Source organism: Carassius carassius, chromosome 6 (assembly GCF_963082965.1).
Source record: "Carassius carassius chromosome 6, fCarCar2.1, whole genome shotgun sequence".
Lineage (NCBI taxonomy): Eukaryota > Metazoa > Chordata > Actinopteri > Cypriniformes > Cyprinidae > Carassius > Carassius carassius.
Genome location: NC_081760.1, coordinates 38,765,916 through 38,783,052, shown reverse-complemented (window position 1 = coordinate 38,783,052; position 17,137 = coordinate 38,765,916). Strand labels below are relative to the sequence as shown.

General features: G+C 41.2%; 1 protein-coding gene across 1 annotated transcript; it reads left to right on the top strand.

Annotated features, from left to right (window-relative positions):
* The first annotated feature begins 6,986 nt into the window (after nucleotides 1-6,986).
* Nucleotides 6,987-10,384, top strand: LOC132141744 (B-cell receptor CD22-like). Its single transcript, XM_059551406.1, has 10 exons — nucleotides 6,987-7,002; nucleotides 7,129-7,479; nucleotides 7,578-7,826; nucleotides 7,921-8,175; nucleotides 8,260-8,508; nucleotides 8,596-8,680; nucleotides 8,767-8,797; nucleotides 9,826-9,897; nucleotides 10,017-10,103; nucleotides 10,199-10,384. The coding sequence occupies exons 1-10, from the start codon at nucleotides 6,987-6,989 to the stop codon at nucleotides 10,322-10,324; spliced, it is 1,521 nt and encodes a 506-aa protein (XP_059407389.1). The 3' UTR covers nucleotides 10,325-10,384.
* Nucleotides 10,385-17,137: the final 6,753 nt, after the last annotated feature.

The window sequence follows — 17,137 nt, the reverse complement described above, 5'->3', positions numbered from 1 at the left end:
ACTTAAGTATTTGCTGTATGGTTACAATTATAATTGTCCCTAATCCAAGATTTAAGCTCTTTTTTAAAAGAAGAGAGACTATTACATTCCCTTAACTCATTGGGCAGACTATTCCAAAAGATTGTGGCTTTGACTGTCACGATCGGTGTTACGGAAAACACAGGAGAGAGAACCAATTGCGAGTACGTCTTTAATAAGGGGGTAATCCAAAGATAATACACAGTCCAGGCATGAGTCGTAACCAAAAACATCCATCCAAACATAAACCAAACGAAGACAAGGCAAGGCAAGGGCAAGAACTGACGGACATGAATTAATATACAACATTAAACAAGGACTCCGTAACACAGACTCAGACAGACCGGGTATAAATACACCGAAGGATAAAGGGGAAACAGGAGACAGGTGGGGAACAATCAATTAACTAAACAAGGAGGAAGGTGACCAAATAAGGGAACAGGAAGTGATAAGGTGACAGACACCGTGAGAAAGGAGGACATCTAGTGGAAACCCAGGGACACAACCCAGACACTGTGACAGAACCCCCCCTCTACGGAGCGGCTCCCAGACGCTCCACGACAGACATAAAACAGACCAGGAGGGAGGCGGACAGGTGGAGGCTCAGGGGGAGGGACGGAGGGCCAGAAAAGAAAAACATGGGGAACAGGCACCAGAATGTAACACAACACAGAAAGACCAGGAGGGAGGAGACAGACATTAACACAAAAACAAAAGGAAAAAACAACATGTAGCCCCCCAGGGCGGAGCAGAAGACCACCATGTCTGTGTGGTCGGAGCGGAAGCCCCCCAGGGCGGAGCAGAAGACCACCACGTCCGTGTGGTCAAGGACAGAGTCCTCCAGGGTGGAGCAGATGACCACCACGCCCCTGTGGTCGATGCCGGAGTCCAACAGGGCAGAGCAGCAGACCACCCAGTGACTTGACTTGACTCTGAAAGTTCAACGGTGACTGGCCCTGACTCTGGAAGGTCATCGGTGACTGGCCCTGACTCTGGAAGGTCATCGGTGACTGAGGACTGAAGGGCGGAGCAGAAGACCACCATGTCCGTGTGGTCGGAGCGGAAGCCCCCCAGGGCGGAATGGAAGACCACCACGTCCGTGTGGTCAGAACGGAAGCCCCCCAGGGCGGAGCAGAAGACCACCACATCCGTGTGGTCAGAGCGGAAGCCCCCCAGGGCGGAGCAGAAGACCACCACGTCCATGTGGTCAGAGCGGAAGCCCCCCAGGGTGGAGCAGAAGACCACCACACCCTTGTGGTCAAGGACAGAGTCCTCCAGGGTGAAGCAGATGACCACCACGCCCCTGTGGTCGATGCCGGAGTCCAACAGGGCGGAGCAGCAGACCACCCAGTGACTTGACTTGACTCTGAAAGTTCAACGGTGACTGGCCCTGACTCTGGAAGGTCATCGGTGACTGGCCCTGACTCTGGAAGGTCATCGGTGACTGGCCCTGACTCTGGAAGGTCATCGGTGACTGGCCCTGACTCCGGAGGACCAGTGGTGACTGGCCCTGACTCCGGAGGACCAGCGGTGACTGGCCCTGACTCCGGAGGATCAGCGGTGACTGGCCCTGACTCCCGAGGATCAGCGGTGACTGGCCCTGACTCCCGAGGATCAGCAGTGACTAGCCCTGACTCCGGAGGATCAGCGGTGACTAGCCCTGACTCTGGAGAGGTCACTGGCACCTGACTCGACTCTGGACTGCCTGTGGAGACTTGAGACGCCTCGGCATCGGGCACCGCCTCGGCCTCCGGAACGGCATCGGGCACCGCCTCGGCCTCCGGAACGGCATCGGACACCGCCTCGGCCTCCGGAACGGCATCGGGCACCGCCTCGGCCTCCGGAACGGCATCGGGCACCGCCTCGGCCTCCGGAACGGCATCGGGCACCGCCTCGGTCTCCGGAACGGCATCGGGCACCGCCTCGGCCTCCGGAACGGCATCGGGCACCGCCTCGGCCTCCGGAACGGCATCGGGCACCGCCTCGGCCTCCGGAACGGCATTGGGCACCGCCTCGGCCTCCGGAACGGCATCGGGCACCGCCTCGGCATCGGGCAATGCCTCGGCCTCCGGAACAGCATCGGGCACCGCCTCGGCATCGGGCACCGCCTCGGCATCGGGCACCGCCTCGGCCTCCGGAACAGCATCGGGCACCGCCTCGGCATCGGGCACCGCCTCGGCCTCCGGAACAGCATCGTGCACCGCCTCGGCCTCCGGAACAGCATCGTGCACCGCCTCGGCCTCCGGAACAGCATCGTGCACCGCCTCGGCCTCCGGAACAGCATCGGGCACCGCCTCGGCCTCCGGAACAGCATCGGGCACCGCCTCAGCCTCCGGAACAGCATCGTGCACCGTCTCGGCCTCTGGAACAGCATCGTGCACCGCCTCGTCCTCCGGAACAGCATCGGGCACCGCCTCGGCCTCCGGAACAGCATCGGGCACCGCCTCGGCCTCCGGAACAGCCTCGGCCTCCGGAACAGCATCGGCCTCCGGAACAGCATCGGGCACCGCCTCGGCCTCCGGAACAGCATCGGGCACCGCCTCGGCCTCCGGAACAGCATCGGGCACCGCCTCGGCCTCCGGAACAGCATCGGGCACCGCCTCGGTCTCCAGAACAGCATCGGGCACCGCCTCGGGAACGTCCTCTGGGCTTTGAGGAACGGTAGACGTCTGTCTCCTCCTCCTCCGCCCTCTATGTTGGCGAGTCGGTGACACCTTGTCTGGAGACTCAGGCGTTGAGTCGGCCATCTTGTGCTGTGGCTCCAAGCTGGCGGCCATCTTGTGCTGTGGCGCTGGGCTGGTGGCCATCTTGTGCTGTGGCGCTGGGCTGGCGGCCATCTTGTGCTGTGGCGCTGGGCTGGCGGCCATCTTGTGCTGTGGCGCTGGGCTGGTGGCCATCTTGTGCTGTGGCGCTGGCTCAGCAGCCATGACGTTAACCGTCTTGGGAATCTCTAGGATCTTGGACAGCGTAGCGAAATAATCCAAGAATGAGTCAGCGGCCCTCTTGGGCGTTGGCGCTGAGCTGGCGGCCATCTTGCACCGTGGCGCTGGACTCGTGATCGCCTTGGGTTGTGGTGCTGTGTTGGCGTCCATCCTGCCTCGTGGCGCTGGACTAGCGGCCATCATGGGCAGTGACGCCACTGTGGCGGACGTGCGCTTCCTCTCTCCTCTCCGTCCGCCATGGTGAGGCGGTGGCTCTAATCCACCCCACACGAGCCCCGGGTCGAAGGGCGGCCCTGGTTGAGAGCGGTGCTGAGTATCCTCTCGACCACTCCCTCCTCGGCGACCTCCTCTGGTTCCCCGGAAAACCACCAGGCGAGTTCCTTCAAATCCACTCCTCTCCCGCACTGTGACTGGGGAGGAGACATAAGCCAACATACCGCTGGCTCTTGCAGTGACGGAGTCCTTCTGTCACGATCGGTGTTACGGAAAACACAGGAGAGAGAACCAATTGCGAGTACGTCTTTAATAAGGGGGTAATCCAAAGAGAATACACAGTCCAGGCATGAGTCGTAACCAAAAACATCCATCCAAACATAAACCAAACGAAGACAAGGCAAGGCAAGGGCAAGAACTGACGGACATGAATTAATATACAACATTAAACAAGGACTCCGTAACACAGACTCAGACAGACCGGGTATAAATACACCGAAGGATAAAGGGGAAACAGGAGACAGGTGGGGAACAATCAATTAACTAAACAAGGAGGAAGGTGACCAAATAAGGGAACAGGAAGTGATAAGGTGACAGACACCGTGAGAAAGGAGGACATCTAGTGGAAACCCAGGGACACAACCCAGACACTGTGACATTGACATAAAAGACTGTGTTTCCAATCCTACTTTGCCTATACTGAACTATGCAGTCCCCTCTGGTGGTTGCTCTAGTTACTTCATTGACCTTGTCTTTCAGTTTTATAAACTAGCACAGTGGTGGGGGAGCAAGCCCACGGAGTGCCTTAAAGACAAGACATAAGCAAAGTGTTTGTAGTTTTTATATCTAAGCATGTTGTATTTTTTGATTATGTGATAATGATGATAACTATTACCCTTACGGTCCAATGTCTTTAATGTCTTTTTATAAAGTGACTCCAGTGGTTGCAATATTGTTTTATTGGCTTGCGCCCAGCTGGTTAAACAGTAAGGAAAATTTGAAAAGATCATTGCATGCAAGAAGAGCTTTGTGGCCTTCATTGGTAGGTATGATCTTATGTGCTTAAAATTTGCCAGGTTAAATTTGACAATGTTGGCAACCTTTCTTGTACGCTTTTTAAATGAGAGTTGTGAGTCTAGGATGATTCCCAGATATTTAAAGTCAGATACCACTCTAACCTTATCTTGGTTAACAATTACCTCAGGGTCATAAGTCACAGTAGTTTGTTTTGTAAAATACATACATACTGTTTTACTAATGTTCAGGTGTAAGCATTAATTAGTTAGCCAAATGAATACTTTACTCATGGCCTCAGTCAGTTGATGTGCAGCTTGTTGTTTATTTTTAGCAGGCACGTAGAGGACTTTGTCATCTGCATACATTTGTAAATGTTCAGATGGACAAACAGTGGGCAGGTCATTTATATAGAGACTGAACAGAAGGGGGCCCAGTATAGATCCTAGAGGGACACCTATTTTACTGTTTAGATCTTTGTTTTCTGTCAGTTAAATATGATTTCATCCATTTGATTTCCTTCCGAAAAAATTTAAATAAGATAATTTTGACAAAAGAACGACATGATCGATGGTGTCAAATGCTTTTTTTATCTAAAAATATTGCACCCACCATGCCTCCTTTATCTAAATTAATTTTGATGTTCTCGATAAAAAAAGTGAATGGCTGTTTCTGTGGAGTGATTACTTCGAAAGCCAAACTCCATTGGATGCAGTGTTGTATGACCTTTACTAGTGATGGGAAGATGAAGCCTCATGAAGCTTTAAGCTTTTCAGCCAAGTGGTTCACAAAAGGGTACATTTCTGGAAACGTCATTTGCTCACAATACCCCCTGGTGGCCAATGAGTGTAAAACAAGCAGATATATTACAGACAGAGGTGTAACGTCCAGGGGTCAGAAAGTAAAAGTCCTGCCATATTTTTGTTCCACCCATGAACTCAGCAGCTGATTTCACCAGAGTAGGAACCAAGTCATTCCTTTCAAGTCACAAACTAGTCTCAAGTCAAATCCCAAGTCCTCAAAGAGTTAAAGTCAATGAGATAATTAAGAGACTAATTAAATGATGATTATGCATTAGTGATGAACACCTGCCATTGTTGTGCTTTACAGAGGATCAGATGCTGATGTTTTATTGGTTAAACTGATGCCACCATCATGGAGATCAGTGTTTGCTTCAGTTGGGCTCTTGACCTTTGGCTTCTTGTGTTAGGTATTTCCCTGTAAAAGTACATGTGCTGTTATAAAGCAGTGTGATCAGTGCTGTGCAGAAAACCATTACTAGCTGGTTTTACATGACAAAGTAATTGTTAGGCATCAGTCTGTTTATTTCCAAAAAAAGTTTATTTCATTTAACATATGTTCAGTTTTTTTTTTAATAACCTACCTTGTGGAACTGCCACATGCAAATAAACCGTTGGTATAATAGTTATAATGAAATAATTTGAAATCTAATGAATGTAATTAATATATATATATAATTTTTTAATCTTGTCCTACTAAGACGCACAGACATCATGACCCAGCATATGAATCTCAACAATGGTGACAATCAACAAAACTCTTCAAGCTGAAGTGCATGCTGGGTAACACCATAGTAAAACTCCCATCAAGGACTGTAGCATGAATAATTTTGTCACCACTGTTGAGGATCATATGATAAGTGCTCATGTCTAAAATCCTGAGCCTGTATAACTTTCCCTCAATATTTAAGCATTGCAATAATATTTGTTTATTAGGACTTTTTTGTAGTTCAGAAATAGCTGTACATCATGTAACAAACCAAAGAGAGACACCCTCATGGTGCTCATTAAATGTTTTAGATAAAAAAGAGCAATTTAATTTGCTATTTCAAGCTTTAAATTCAGCAATGTGTTAATGTTTACTATGTAACACAACCGCAAGTGTTTAAAAGCAAATTACTTTGTATTATTAAAAGGGTTAAGAGCCCAACTAAAGCAAACACTGATCTCCATGATGGTCGCATCATTTTAAACAATAAATAATCCGATCCTCTGTAATTTTCAATAACAGCAGGTGTTAACAGCATCACTACTGCACAATCATCATTTAATTAGTCACTTAATTATCTCACTAACTTTAACTCTTTGGGGACTTGGGATTTAACTTGAGACTCGTTTGTGACTTGAAAGGAATGACTTGGTTCCTCCTCTGGTGAAATCAGCTGCTGAGTTCATGGGTGGAACAAAAATATGGCAGGACTTTTACTTTCTGACCCCTGGACTTTACACCTCTGTCTGTAATATATCTGCTTGTTTTACACTCGTTGGCCACCAGGTGGTATTGTGAGCAAATTCAGTTTCCAGAAATTAACCCTTTTGTGAACCACTTGGCTGAAAATCTTAATGCTTCATGAGGATTCATCTTCCCATCACTACTTCTTAGCAATGTAAGCCCACATCGAATGTGATGGCAAGCATTATTAGAATGTTAGAGGATAATGTTCTAACAATGTTATCAATAAATATTTTTATAATGTTTTTAGAGAATCTTATCCTACCTTTTAGCAGAACACTCTGGGAACTAAAATAAAACTTGCCACTGAAAACATTCCCAGAACATTAAATATTTCTAGGTGGGTTTATTCAAAACAGTTGTGTTCGATCCTTCAGTGGAGGTGCTGATTTAAATCTGGCATTTCTTTTGTGTTCTTTTGTGTCGCAAGTTGGGTGACATAGGTAGTGAAGATTCTCTCCAGCCAGTCCTTAATCTGACGTTTACACGTCACGTTTTGGCAACAGTATGGTTCGCTTGGAACCTCAACCGAAGTGGTACTGAAAAATGTATTGGGTACCAGGTACTGTACCCAGTGGACAACCCCCCAAAAGAGAATCATACTGAGCCGTACCGTGCAGTAGAAAAGATTCATTAGCGAATGTTAAAATAATATGAAGTTTTGCTTAAAATTAATTCTGTGTTTCAGGGGTTTCTATCGCTGGTTGGGGTGTGAGTTACATTCCTTCACAAATCTGTGCACTAAAGAACTCATCAGTGATAATGAACTGCACTTATACATACCCTACTGGATATAAGATCAAGAAAGTGTTCTGGACCAAAACAACTGTTAGAAATGCTGATAATGAGTTTCCAGATCTGTCAAAGGATCTTGAATACAGTCAGAGGCTTCAGTATCTGGGAGACAAACAGCAGAACTGCACCATCAGACTGAGTCATGTGTCACAGAAGGACCAACACATGTACTATTTCAGATTCACAACTGATAAACCTAATGTGAAATTGATTGGTTATCCAGGAGTGACTCTTACTGTCACAGGTGACTTTCATGAGGCTGAGCTCTTCTTCTGTGCATTATGTTGAATAATAATCAGTGTTTGACAGCAGCACTAGATATAATGTGTGTGTTGTGTTCAGATCTTCAGGTGGAGGCTCCTGAGAGAGTGACGGAGGGTCATAATGTCAGTCTGACATGTAAAAGCAGCTGCACTCTGACTGACAGAGCAACATTCATCTGGTACAGAAACTCACAGCCATTAACTGAGAGAAGAGACAGAAACAATCAACTCCTGCTGCAGTCAGTCAGAAGAGAGGATGCAGGCAGATACAGCTGTGCTCTACATGGACACACTTACATCTCTCCTGCTGCTCAGCTCAATGTCTCCTGTGAGTACAGATTCATTAGTACTTTTCAAAAACAAAAACATGTAGATTGTGTTTGAACAAGATTATTTAAGGCTTTAAATTTTGTTCTTTTTAGACCCACCAACTATCCTCTCAGTATTCATCAGTCCATCTGGTGTAATAGTGGAGGGAGATTCAGTGACTCTGAGCTGTAGCAGTGATGCAAACCCTCCTGCAAAAATCAGCTGGTTTAAAGAAAAAATGTTTGTAGGATTTGGAAGAATCTACAGCATCTCAAACATCAGCTCTGATCACAGTGGAGAATACAAGTGCAAGTCCAGAAATAAACATGGAGAGAAATACTCCGCTGGTGTGACTCTAAACGTCATGTGTGAGTTAATGATTATTCAGTCGAATTCCTTGTCACCTCAGATTTATCATTATTGATAATTATATCTTTATTTTAATTTTTAAGACCCTCCCAGGAACGTCTCAGTGTCTATGAATGGATCAGGTGTAATAGTGGAGGGAGATTCAGTGACTCTGATCTGCAGCAGTGAGTCAAACCCTCCTGCTCTGAACTTCAGCTGGTTTAAGGAGAATCAAAGCTCATCTGTTGGATCTGGACAGAGTTTCAGTGCACTACAGAGTGGACGCTTCTACTGTGAGGCTCACAATCAACATGGATCTCAGAGATCAGACGCTGTTACTGTCACTGTTAAAGGTAGAGCAACTCATTTACTTAGCTCATTTACTCCTTCTAAACTGAGTTTTTATGATCAATTTTTCTCTATATTTCATTTTGTTTCAGTACTAAATTGGAAGATATCTTATACAGCCATTGTAGTTACGCTTTGTGGAGTTGTGGTTGCTGTCATCATTGTACTGCTTACCTGGTAAGAATAACAAAACCTGTGTGTGTGTTTAGTTATGTGGTTTAATATTGTGTAATGTTAATATAACATGATTTATTTTTGAGCAGCTGCATGAACAGGAACACATTGCAGTCAAAGGTCAGTGAATTTCAAGGGCTCAAAGGGCTCAAATAAGGTTTTTTCTCAATAGGGGGTGCTAAAGGGAAAGATAATGTAATTAAAAAAAGGGAAATAATTTGACAAAAAAAAAATCACACCAAATTTGTAAAAAAGAAATCACACCACTGTGTGTTTGTGTGTGTGTGTAATTTTCTTTTGCTCTCTTTCTAATAAGTTAATTAATAACTGCATTAGAATGCTATCAATGGCTCAAGCCTACATTACCATCTTTAAAATGACGTTCTGGAACTAGCAAAATAGGTGTTGGATGTATTGTTCTACTCACAATAGCGATTTAAATACAACAACTGGATGAATCCCTTTAAATATATAATCTGATTGATCCGCTTTGTGTCGTGGCCGCATCACCACCTCAGGTGTGCATTATTTTTCCTTCAACAGCCCAGAGTCAATTATTACGCTTACCACACCTCAGGAAATCGAGCAGTCGTCAATTAATCCTTATATATTCCTTATATATATATATATATATATATATATATATCGTTTTTTTTTGGTAGTTGATCTATGCATTTCAGCTGCTCGTTACGTCATCACATGTGCTTTGACATCATAGCAATTTAGATGTTAGAAAGAGGCTTGAGTCAGTGAGTTGTTACACTGAGATTTGCTCACAGCGATTATATCTCATCTATGAAATAATTAAATAACTCTTAGAGGCTATATTGTGCATAAGAAAAAAGTATTGAAATGTCCATGTTTCTTATCAATTGCTTTATTGTACAGTAAAATCTCGGTTCTAATAATATACTGACAGGGTGCCAGATTTCGTTTCTGCATACAAATGTACATACAATCATAACAAATGTGGAATGTGACTGAACATCAAGATATGAGTCATGTATATGTTTATGAATATGTATATGAATTTTATAATGCATGCTATTCTTGTTTTATATGTCTTTATTTTATGGCTCTGATTCACCACTCTTCTCTCTTGAACACTGATGGTAACACTATTGGATATATTTTCTTCGACTTTTCAGTCTCTCACAAACACTTCTGATGGCATGATATCTGATCCTAGTCTATTCTCATATGTGTATGAGAATGTGGTGGTAAGTGATCAGCTTTTTTATTCAAGCCTAGACAAGGTCACTATAGTACTTTTCACAACTAGTTGTGTTTTCCTTTTTCTCCTGGTTCTTATTTTTCTTCTGTCTCTTTTTTCATGAAGGCCGTTCATCCTTGCAGTAAAACTCCTGAGCCTAAAATGAACATCCCTCTGTATGAGAATGTGATAATTTATGAGAATCTTAACATTGTGAGTCATTAGAGAATGTTTAATGTGCAATTAAATGTCCTGCTCTTTAATCTACACCAATGAGCCATTTCCTTATGGTCTTGTTTACACTGCAGGTCTTGATGCCCAATTCCAAATCCCAATTTGTTGCCTATATCCGATTGTTTTGGCTGTCCATTTACATGTTCTTTCAATTGGGACCCATATCTGATTCATGTGTTTACACCTGCCATACCACCTGAAACATTGCTCATGCGTTGTTATCCTTTACCGCCTCCACATGTGCTCCTCATGAGAATAATGTGACTTGTGCTGAAAAAACCAGGCACAATAAGCAGTTAAAAAAATGGGGGGGGGGACTTCCATTAAAAGACCTGCAGAATGATTTATATGATTTATAAATGCACCATTTTCCCATGTGCTTTCTAACCAAGTGAAATATTTTTTTTCGAATAGATGGAGCTGTATCATATCTTAACGTGTCTCGCTATTCTCTCATTTCCACTGCTCTGTGCAGATAATTGTTTGCCATGTAGAATTTAAGAATTTACTGTTGTTTAGCAAATGTTTATTGCAAAGTGTGTTTTGTAGAGCACTTAATTAGCTGTTTTACTGAAAATGTTTTCCATTTATGTCACGCTACATTTAACAAAGTGTATGATTATCTCAAATTCAATATACAATACATTCTCTGCCAATTCATATCGTTCTTAATTGATTTTGAAAATGCATTAAACGATCGCAGAACATTACCTTTAAGAAGAGAAAGTAAAGCCATATTGTATTGGCAAAGTAGGTATAATTTCCTGTAGAAATTATTACATTTCAGAATTAGTTTTATTTTTGCTTGTTGTTTTGTTAAGTACAATTTCAGTAAGTGGTGTTTATTGTTATATAGAGAGCAGCAGAGGTAGAGAGATCTGCTGTGGATGGAGCTGTATTATATCTTAACATGACTCACCATTCTCTCCTTTCCACCGCTCTGTGTGCAGATAAATACATTCTAATATCATTCACAATCTAAGTGTGTGTGTGTTGTTGAAGAGTGGGGCAAACTGGGCCAGATTAGCCAAAGGTCACAAAAGTTTTTTTTTTTTTTTTCTTCCAGTAGCTCAAAAGAGCCCATGTGAATTTACACTCATTTTCCCAGCACGGGTCACATATGACTTTGTTAAACCTCAGAGAAGTACCAATTTGTCACAGTTTTAATGACGTACAGAATGTAATTTAAATATCATTTCCTCTGGTTTGGGTGCATTGCGCTTTTCTGAGTCAAACCACAAATGTTCAAGTGGGTTCAAGGTGAATTCATAGCATGGTGTATTACATTGTTGATAATGGCTAACACCAGCAAAGAACATGGCTACTATGGGTGGTTGCACTTGGTCTGCAAGTGGGATAATAAATGGGATATAAGTGGGATATTGGGATAATGGGGCCTAAAGAGTCTCAAGAAAACATCACCCACAGCATAGCATCACCACTGCCGGCCTGTGTCTGCCTTAACAGTGCATGCAGGTGCCATAGCCTCTATTGGTAATTGCGTATCAAAGTGATGCACCAGGAATCTTGATTCATCACACCAGGCCACTTTTTTCCAATCATCCACGGACCAATCTCAATGATCTTGGGCCAATGTCATGCTTTGCTTGCAATGGAGTGCAGTTAGCATGGGGACTAGGGACAGACTGGCCATCGGGAGCACCGGGACATTTCCCGGTGGCCTGACGGTCATTCTGGCCTGCTGCCTGCCGCTGTGCAGTCGATCAGGCTGACGTGCGCGATAGGCTGGTATGCAACTGCGAATTTATTGACGGTCTTATGAATCTACGAATCAGGCAATCGCGGAGTCAAAATGACACCACCACATGACCAAACATCAGCGAAGCACTGCCTAATTGGCTATTTCCAGAGGCAGGCTTTATCTTAGAAAATCAGGCAAAAAATGGAGCGTAAAAACGCAAAGGAGGAGCAGAGACGGAACGTATAAAAAGGAGAAAAGCCCTGGCCACAGACCCAGCAAGTTGCTGCAAAATCCCAGCCATGTTCGCCAGTAAGGGAGCAGGTCAGTCAGAATTACATTTATATTTACTATGGATGGGACGGTCCACTGAAAAAAACTAACCGTTCAGTTCACCACACACGGTTCGGCACGCGCTGAGACTGCTGTTCAACTTAAATCTGACAAAGCATCTGTAATATGGTTTAACTAAATAAGACGTAAAACAAACAGGGTGCAGCTAATATATGTTTCTGTTGATGCATGAGCATTATGGATTCCCAGACATTACAACAACAGCGATGAAAAAAACCTCTACAAATCATTCACTCTTGTTCAATACTAATACGATCACTGGATCAGTGCATTCTCTTAAAGTGACAGTCTTTATATTAATCGAACAGCGACAACAAAGAAATCACTCACTGCTCTTGAATAAAAAGCTTTTTTACTTTAATAAAGAATAATATTTGATTTATAGTCCAAAATGCAATGCTGCTTTACGTTTGATAACTTTAATTTCTGTACCTAAAAACTAATGCAAGACCTACCTAAAAAAAACCCTGAAAGTCAGTTTATTTTATTTGTATCTTTACTCTATTGTATTTATTTGTGCTGTTTCTTGTAGTTAGAATATTCTTAATAATATGATAATATATATATATATATATATATATTTGAAAGTATAGTTTTTCCATAAACATAGCACATACAACTATACCGAAACCGTGACTTTAAAACCGTGAAACAAACCGAACTGTGAAAAAAGTTGAACTGTTCCACCGTAATATTTACATAATCATTTGACAGACAGACACTTTCATTCAAAGCGACTTACAATAGATAAAATCTATTTAAAAGAAAAAAAAACAAGAAAAAAAAAAAAAATATATATATATATATATATATAATATGAGGGGCCATGCAAGACTTAATTCATTCTGGCACTCTTACACGCTTACATTCTCCTTTCACATACATATATTTTTTTCTTTCACACACTTTCATTCTTCTTACACATGCATACATTTCTACCCTTACACACACTTACATTCTCCTTTCAGATACATATATTTTTTCTTTCACACACTTTCATTCTTCTTACACATGCATACATTTCTACTCTTACACACACTTACATTCTCCTTTTATATGCATATATTTTTGCTTTCACACACACATACATTCTCCTTACAAATACATATATTTTGCTTCCAAACTCATACATTCTCCTTATACATATATTTCTACTCTCACACACATACACAGCAAAAAAAATCTGAGTGAAATTAACTCTGCTGGGAGTACATGTGAGACCACACTCAAGAGTGTGAAAGTGTTAAAATAGGAGTGTTAAATTAACACTGAAGGAGAGTTAAAGTTAATGAGATAATTAAGTGATTAATTGAGTGATGATTGACCATTATTGACGAGACCTGATGTTAACATACAGAATCAACAAATACGAAAATCACTATTTTTATGTCACCATTATAGTGGTCAGTGTTTGCTTTAGTTGGGCTCTTGACCCCTAAAACGTTAAAGTCAGATTTTAATTGGCTGCTGATGTTTGAGAAACTGATGGACAAGCAAAGACTATTGTTATTCCTGAATTACTGAGTTAAAGTTACATTATTGATTACTGCAGCCCTATGATTCTTCAACAAAGTGTTTCCAGCATTTCAAATACAATCTGAGGAATTTCTTAAAAGTTGTTTGCGCAAAAAATTTTCAAAAGAGTCTTTCAGTTATACATGCAAACATCAAGAATCAACCTGTGAATCTCAACAATGGTGAAAATCAAAAAAGCATGTTGTAGTGCATTCTGGGTGCCACCTATCAAAATTCATCCATGGCTCCCATGATGCATTGTGGCATGAATAAATTATTATCTGAATTCTTTCAGTAATTTCCTTTATTCTTACTATTCTATTTTTGTTTTTTTATGTTACTTTTAGTAGTTTGTTTTCTAATGTTTAGAGTTGTTCTGTTTTTCTGAATATGCTGTTTGTCACCGTTGTTGAGATTCCTACACAAATTTTTGATGTATGTGTGTGTCTAATGCAAGTTTTATTTATTATCAGAACAACTTTCAAGAAATCATTTTAATTAGCGGGTACTGTAAAATCACAGGCTTGTTATAATTAATGAGATCAATCAAATCTGTTTAGGCTTTAATAGAGTTTGTTGACTCGGGTCAAATGCCCATGTTTTGATTAATCTCTTGCCTGTTTGTTCCAATTCTGTTGTAACAGTCAAACCGAAGCTGACTTTTAAAACGTAAGGCTCAAGAGCCCAACTAAAGCAAACACTGACCGCTATAATGGTGACATAAAAATTGTGATTTTCATCTTTGTTGATTCTTCATGTTAACATCAGGTCTCGTCAATAATGGTCAATCATCACTCAATTACTCATTTAATTATCTCATTAACTTTAACTCAGCTTCAGTGTTAATTTAACACTCCTATTTTAACACTTTCACACTCTTGAGTGTGGTCTCACATGTACTCCCAGCAGAGTTAATTTCACTCAGCATTTTTTTGCTGTGTACATTCTCCTTTCACATACATATACACACATACATATATAGATGTATGTAAGAGAAGAATGTATGTATGTGCGAGAGAGAGTATAGTGGAAACGGAAGGCGTTTAGTTGAAATGGAAGGCAGTTTAGGCGCGATCAGGCTCACCGTGACAGGTCTTGATCAGCATGGCTGAGGTAGATGAGGAAGCCGCAGATGTATTTCAGCAAGCTATCTGGGTTTTAAAAAATAAATAAATATTATTATTGTGAAAAGGTTACATGGCTTCGTCCTTTGAGCGAGTTGTGATTGAGGACGTGAGCTCAGCCTCAGTCGTGTTGCCAGATAGATATATTATAAGCGTCCAAGGTTTTTTTTTTTTGCATTAAATTTAGGAAGTGAATAAAGTGGGAGGTTGCAAGTTAGGGACAGCGATATCTTTATATTATTTAAATAACTCAAGACTCATTGCGGTTTATTTATTTTTAGATTTTCATTTACTTATTTAATTATTTTTTTTTTCAATTGCAGCTCTGCGTGCAGCAATAATTCAGTGCTAGATTAGTGATCTATAAGCGCCACCTGTTGTCAGAGATTGAATTAGCATTTTCATCAGAATCAGAAAAGCTTTATTGCCAAGTGTTTACACACAGAAGAAATTTCGTCAGGAGCTTCCAGTACAGAAATTACAAACATAGTGCAGACACACATATAATTAAGGAAATAAAACTAATAATAATAATGAAAAATTAATTCAGCCAATCTGATGTTTTTGTTTTGAGCACTTGCTTCATGTTGCATATATTTTTTGTTTGTTTGCTCAAGGTTAGTTTGGCCAGTAACAGAGCAAAATAAACATTTACTAAATGTAAAAAATAAAAATAAAAATACGAACTAAATAAAATGGCAACGAGAATGGGAATCGGCTCAATTGATTGTAAAATAAATGAAATCCTGATCAGTGCATCCTTAACTGGAATAGTTAGGCCTACCTGAAAAACCATGGTTTATTTCAGTTTTATCTTTGAACTATTGTACCTATTTGTGCAAAGTGGTTATTATTTATTACAATACAATGTTACAGTCAACAATGAAAACAATTAGTCTTATTGATTGATTGATTGATTGATTGATTGTGGCAAGTCCTGTAAAGATTTTGCCAGGGCAAGTAAAGAAAAAATTAAACCACTGGCCGAACCGGACCGGTAGAAAATGTCTTTAGCGTTAAGCCCTGTTAATACGATCAAAATCAGTGTCTTAGAACTTGTACACAGATCTGTAGAACACATAGGTTACATAATGATTTGTTAAAAATAAAAACTTAAAATATGTACTTGAAAAGAAAACAGGATGACTTTAAAAGAAAATAGCATAAATTTAAAATTGTGAGGAAGAGCTGAGCAGGTCTTGCTCATGTATTTCCTGGTCTGAGAGTGACTTCCTGCTTATACAGGAAGTAATGGATACCAAAAAAGGTAGACATATATATATATATGTAAAAGGAGAATGCATGTGTGTGAAAGCAAAAAAAAATATGTATGTGTAAGGAGAATTTATGTGTGTAAAGCAAGAATATATGTATTTGAAAGGAGAATATAAGTGTGTGTGTGTGTGAGTAGAAATGTATGTATGTGTAAGGAGAGTGTATGTGTGTGAGAGTAAAATGTATGTATGTGAAAGGAGAATATATGTGTGTGAGAGTAGAAATGTATGTATGTGAAAGGAGAATATATGTGTGTGAGAGTAGAAATGTATGTATTTGAAAGGAGAATATATGTGTGTGAGAGTAGAAATGTATGTATGTGAATGGAGAATGTATGTGTGTGAGAGTGCCAGAATGAATTATGGCTTGTATGGCCCCCCCATATATATATATATATATATATATATATATTGCAAATGTATATAATGATAGATGTTTTAAAAGAGCACCTTAATGACAAACTAGCACACTGTCTTACATATGGGGATACAGTATTTTATTTAGTGCCAAAATTTACCAGAAATTGATTTTCCATTTCTAGCCTACAGTATTTAGCCTAGTGTACAATGCTTATATATTTTGAAGGTGACGAAGGAAGCAACAGTAGTACTAGTGCTGCTAGTGTTCCTGCTGTTGAACAAGAGGGGGCGGACAGTTCAGCTTTTGAGTCAGAGCAGGAACCTTCAGGTAAAGTTTAAGCTATAAGCAAAACTAACCATGCTGGCTATACTCTTAAAAAAATATGTGCTTTTATGATTTATAAGGTCATCAGTAGTAGGACTGTGATCATTTGGACGTAAAATTGATGGCTGCATTATTAATATAGATTATTGAAAGTGCTTATTTCATATTGCAGATAAACTCAGTGTGCAGAGTGAGAGAGAGGGGGATTAAGGGAAAGATGATAGAGACAGTGAATGCCTTGATACTTCTTGCTACTTCATTTGATTATTTTGCCCGTCCAGTCTAAGGATTTTGATTTATTTTTTAAGTATAACCCAATTCAAACAACTGAAAGAGCCAAAGAGTTTAGCAGTCTGGTGGAC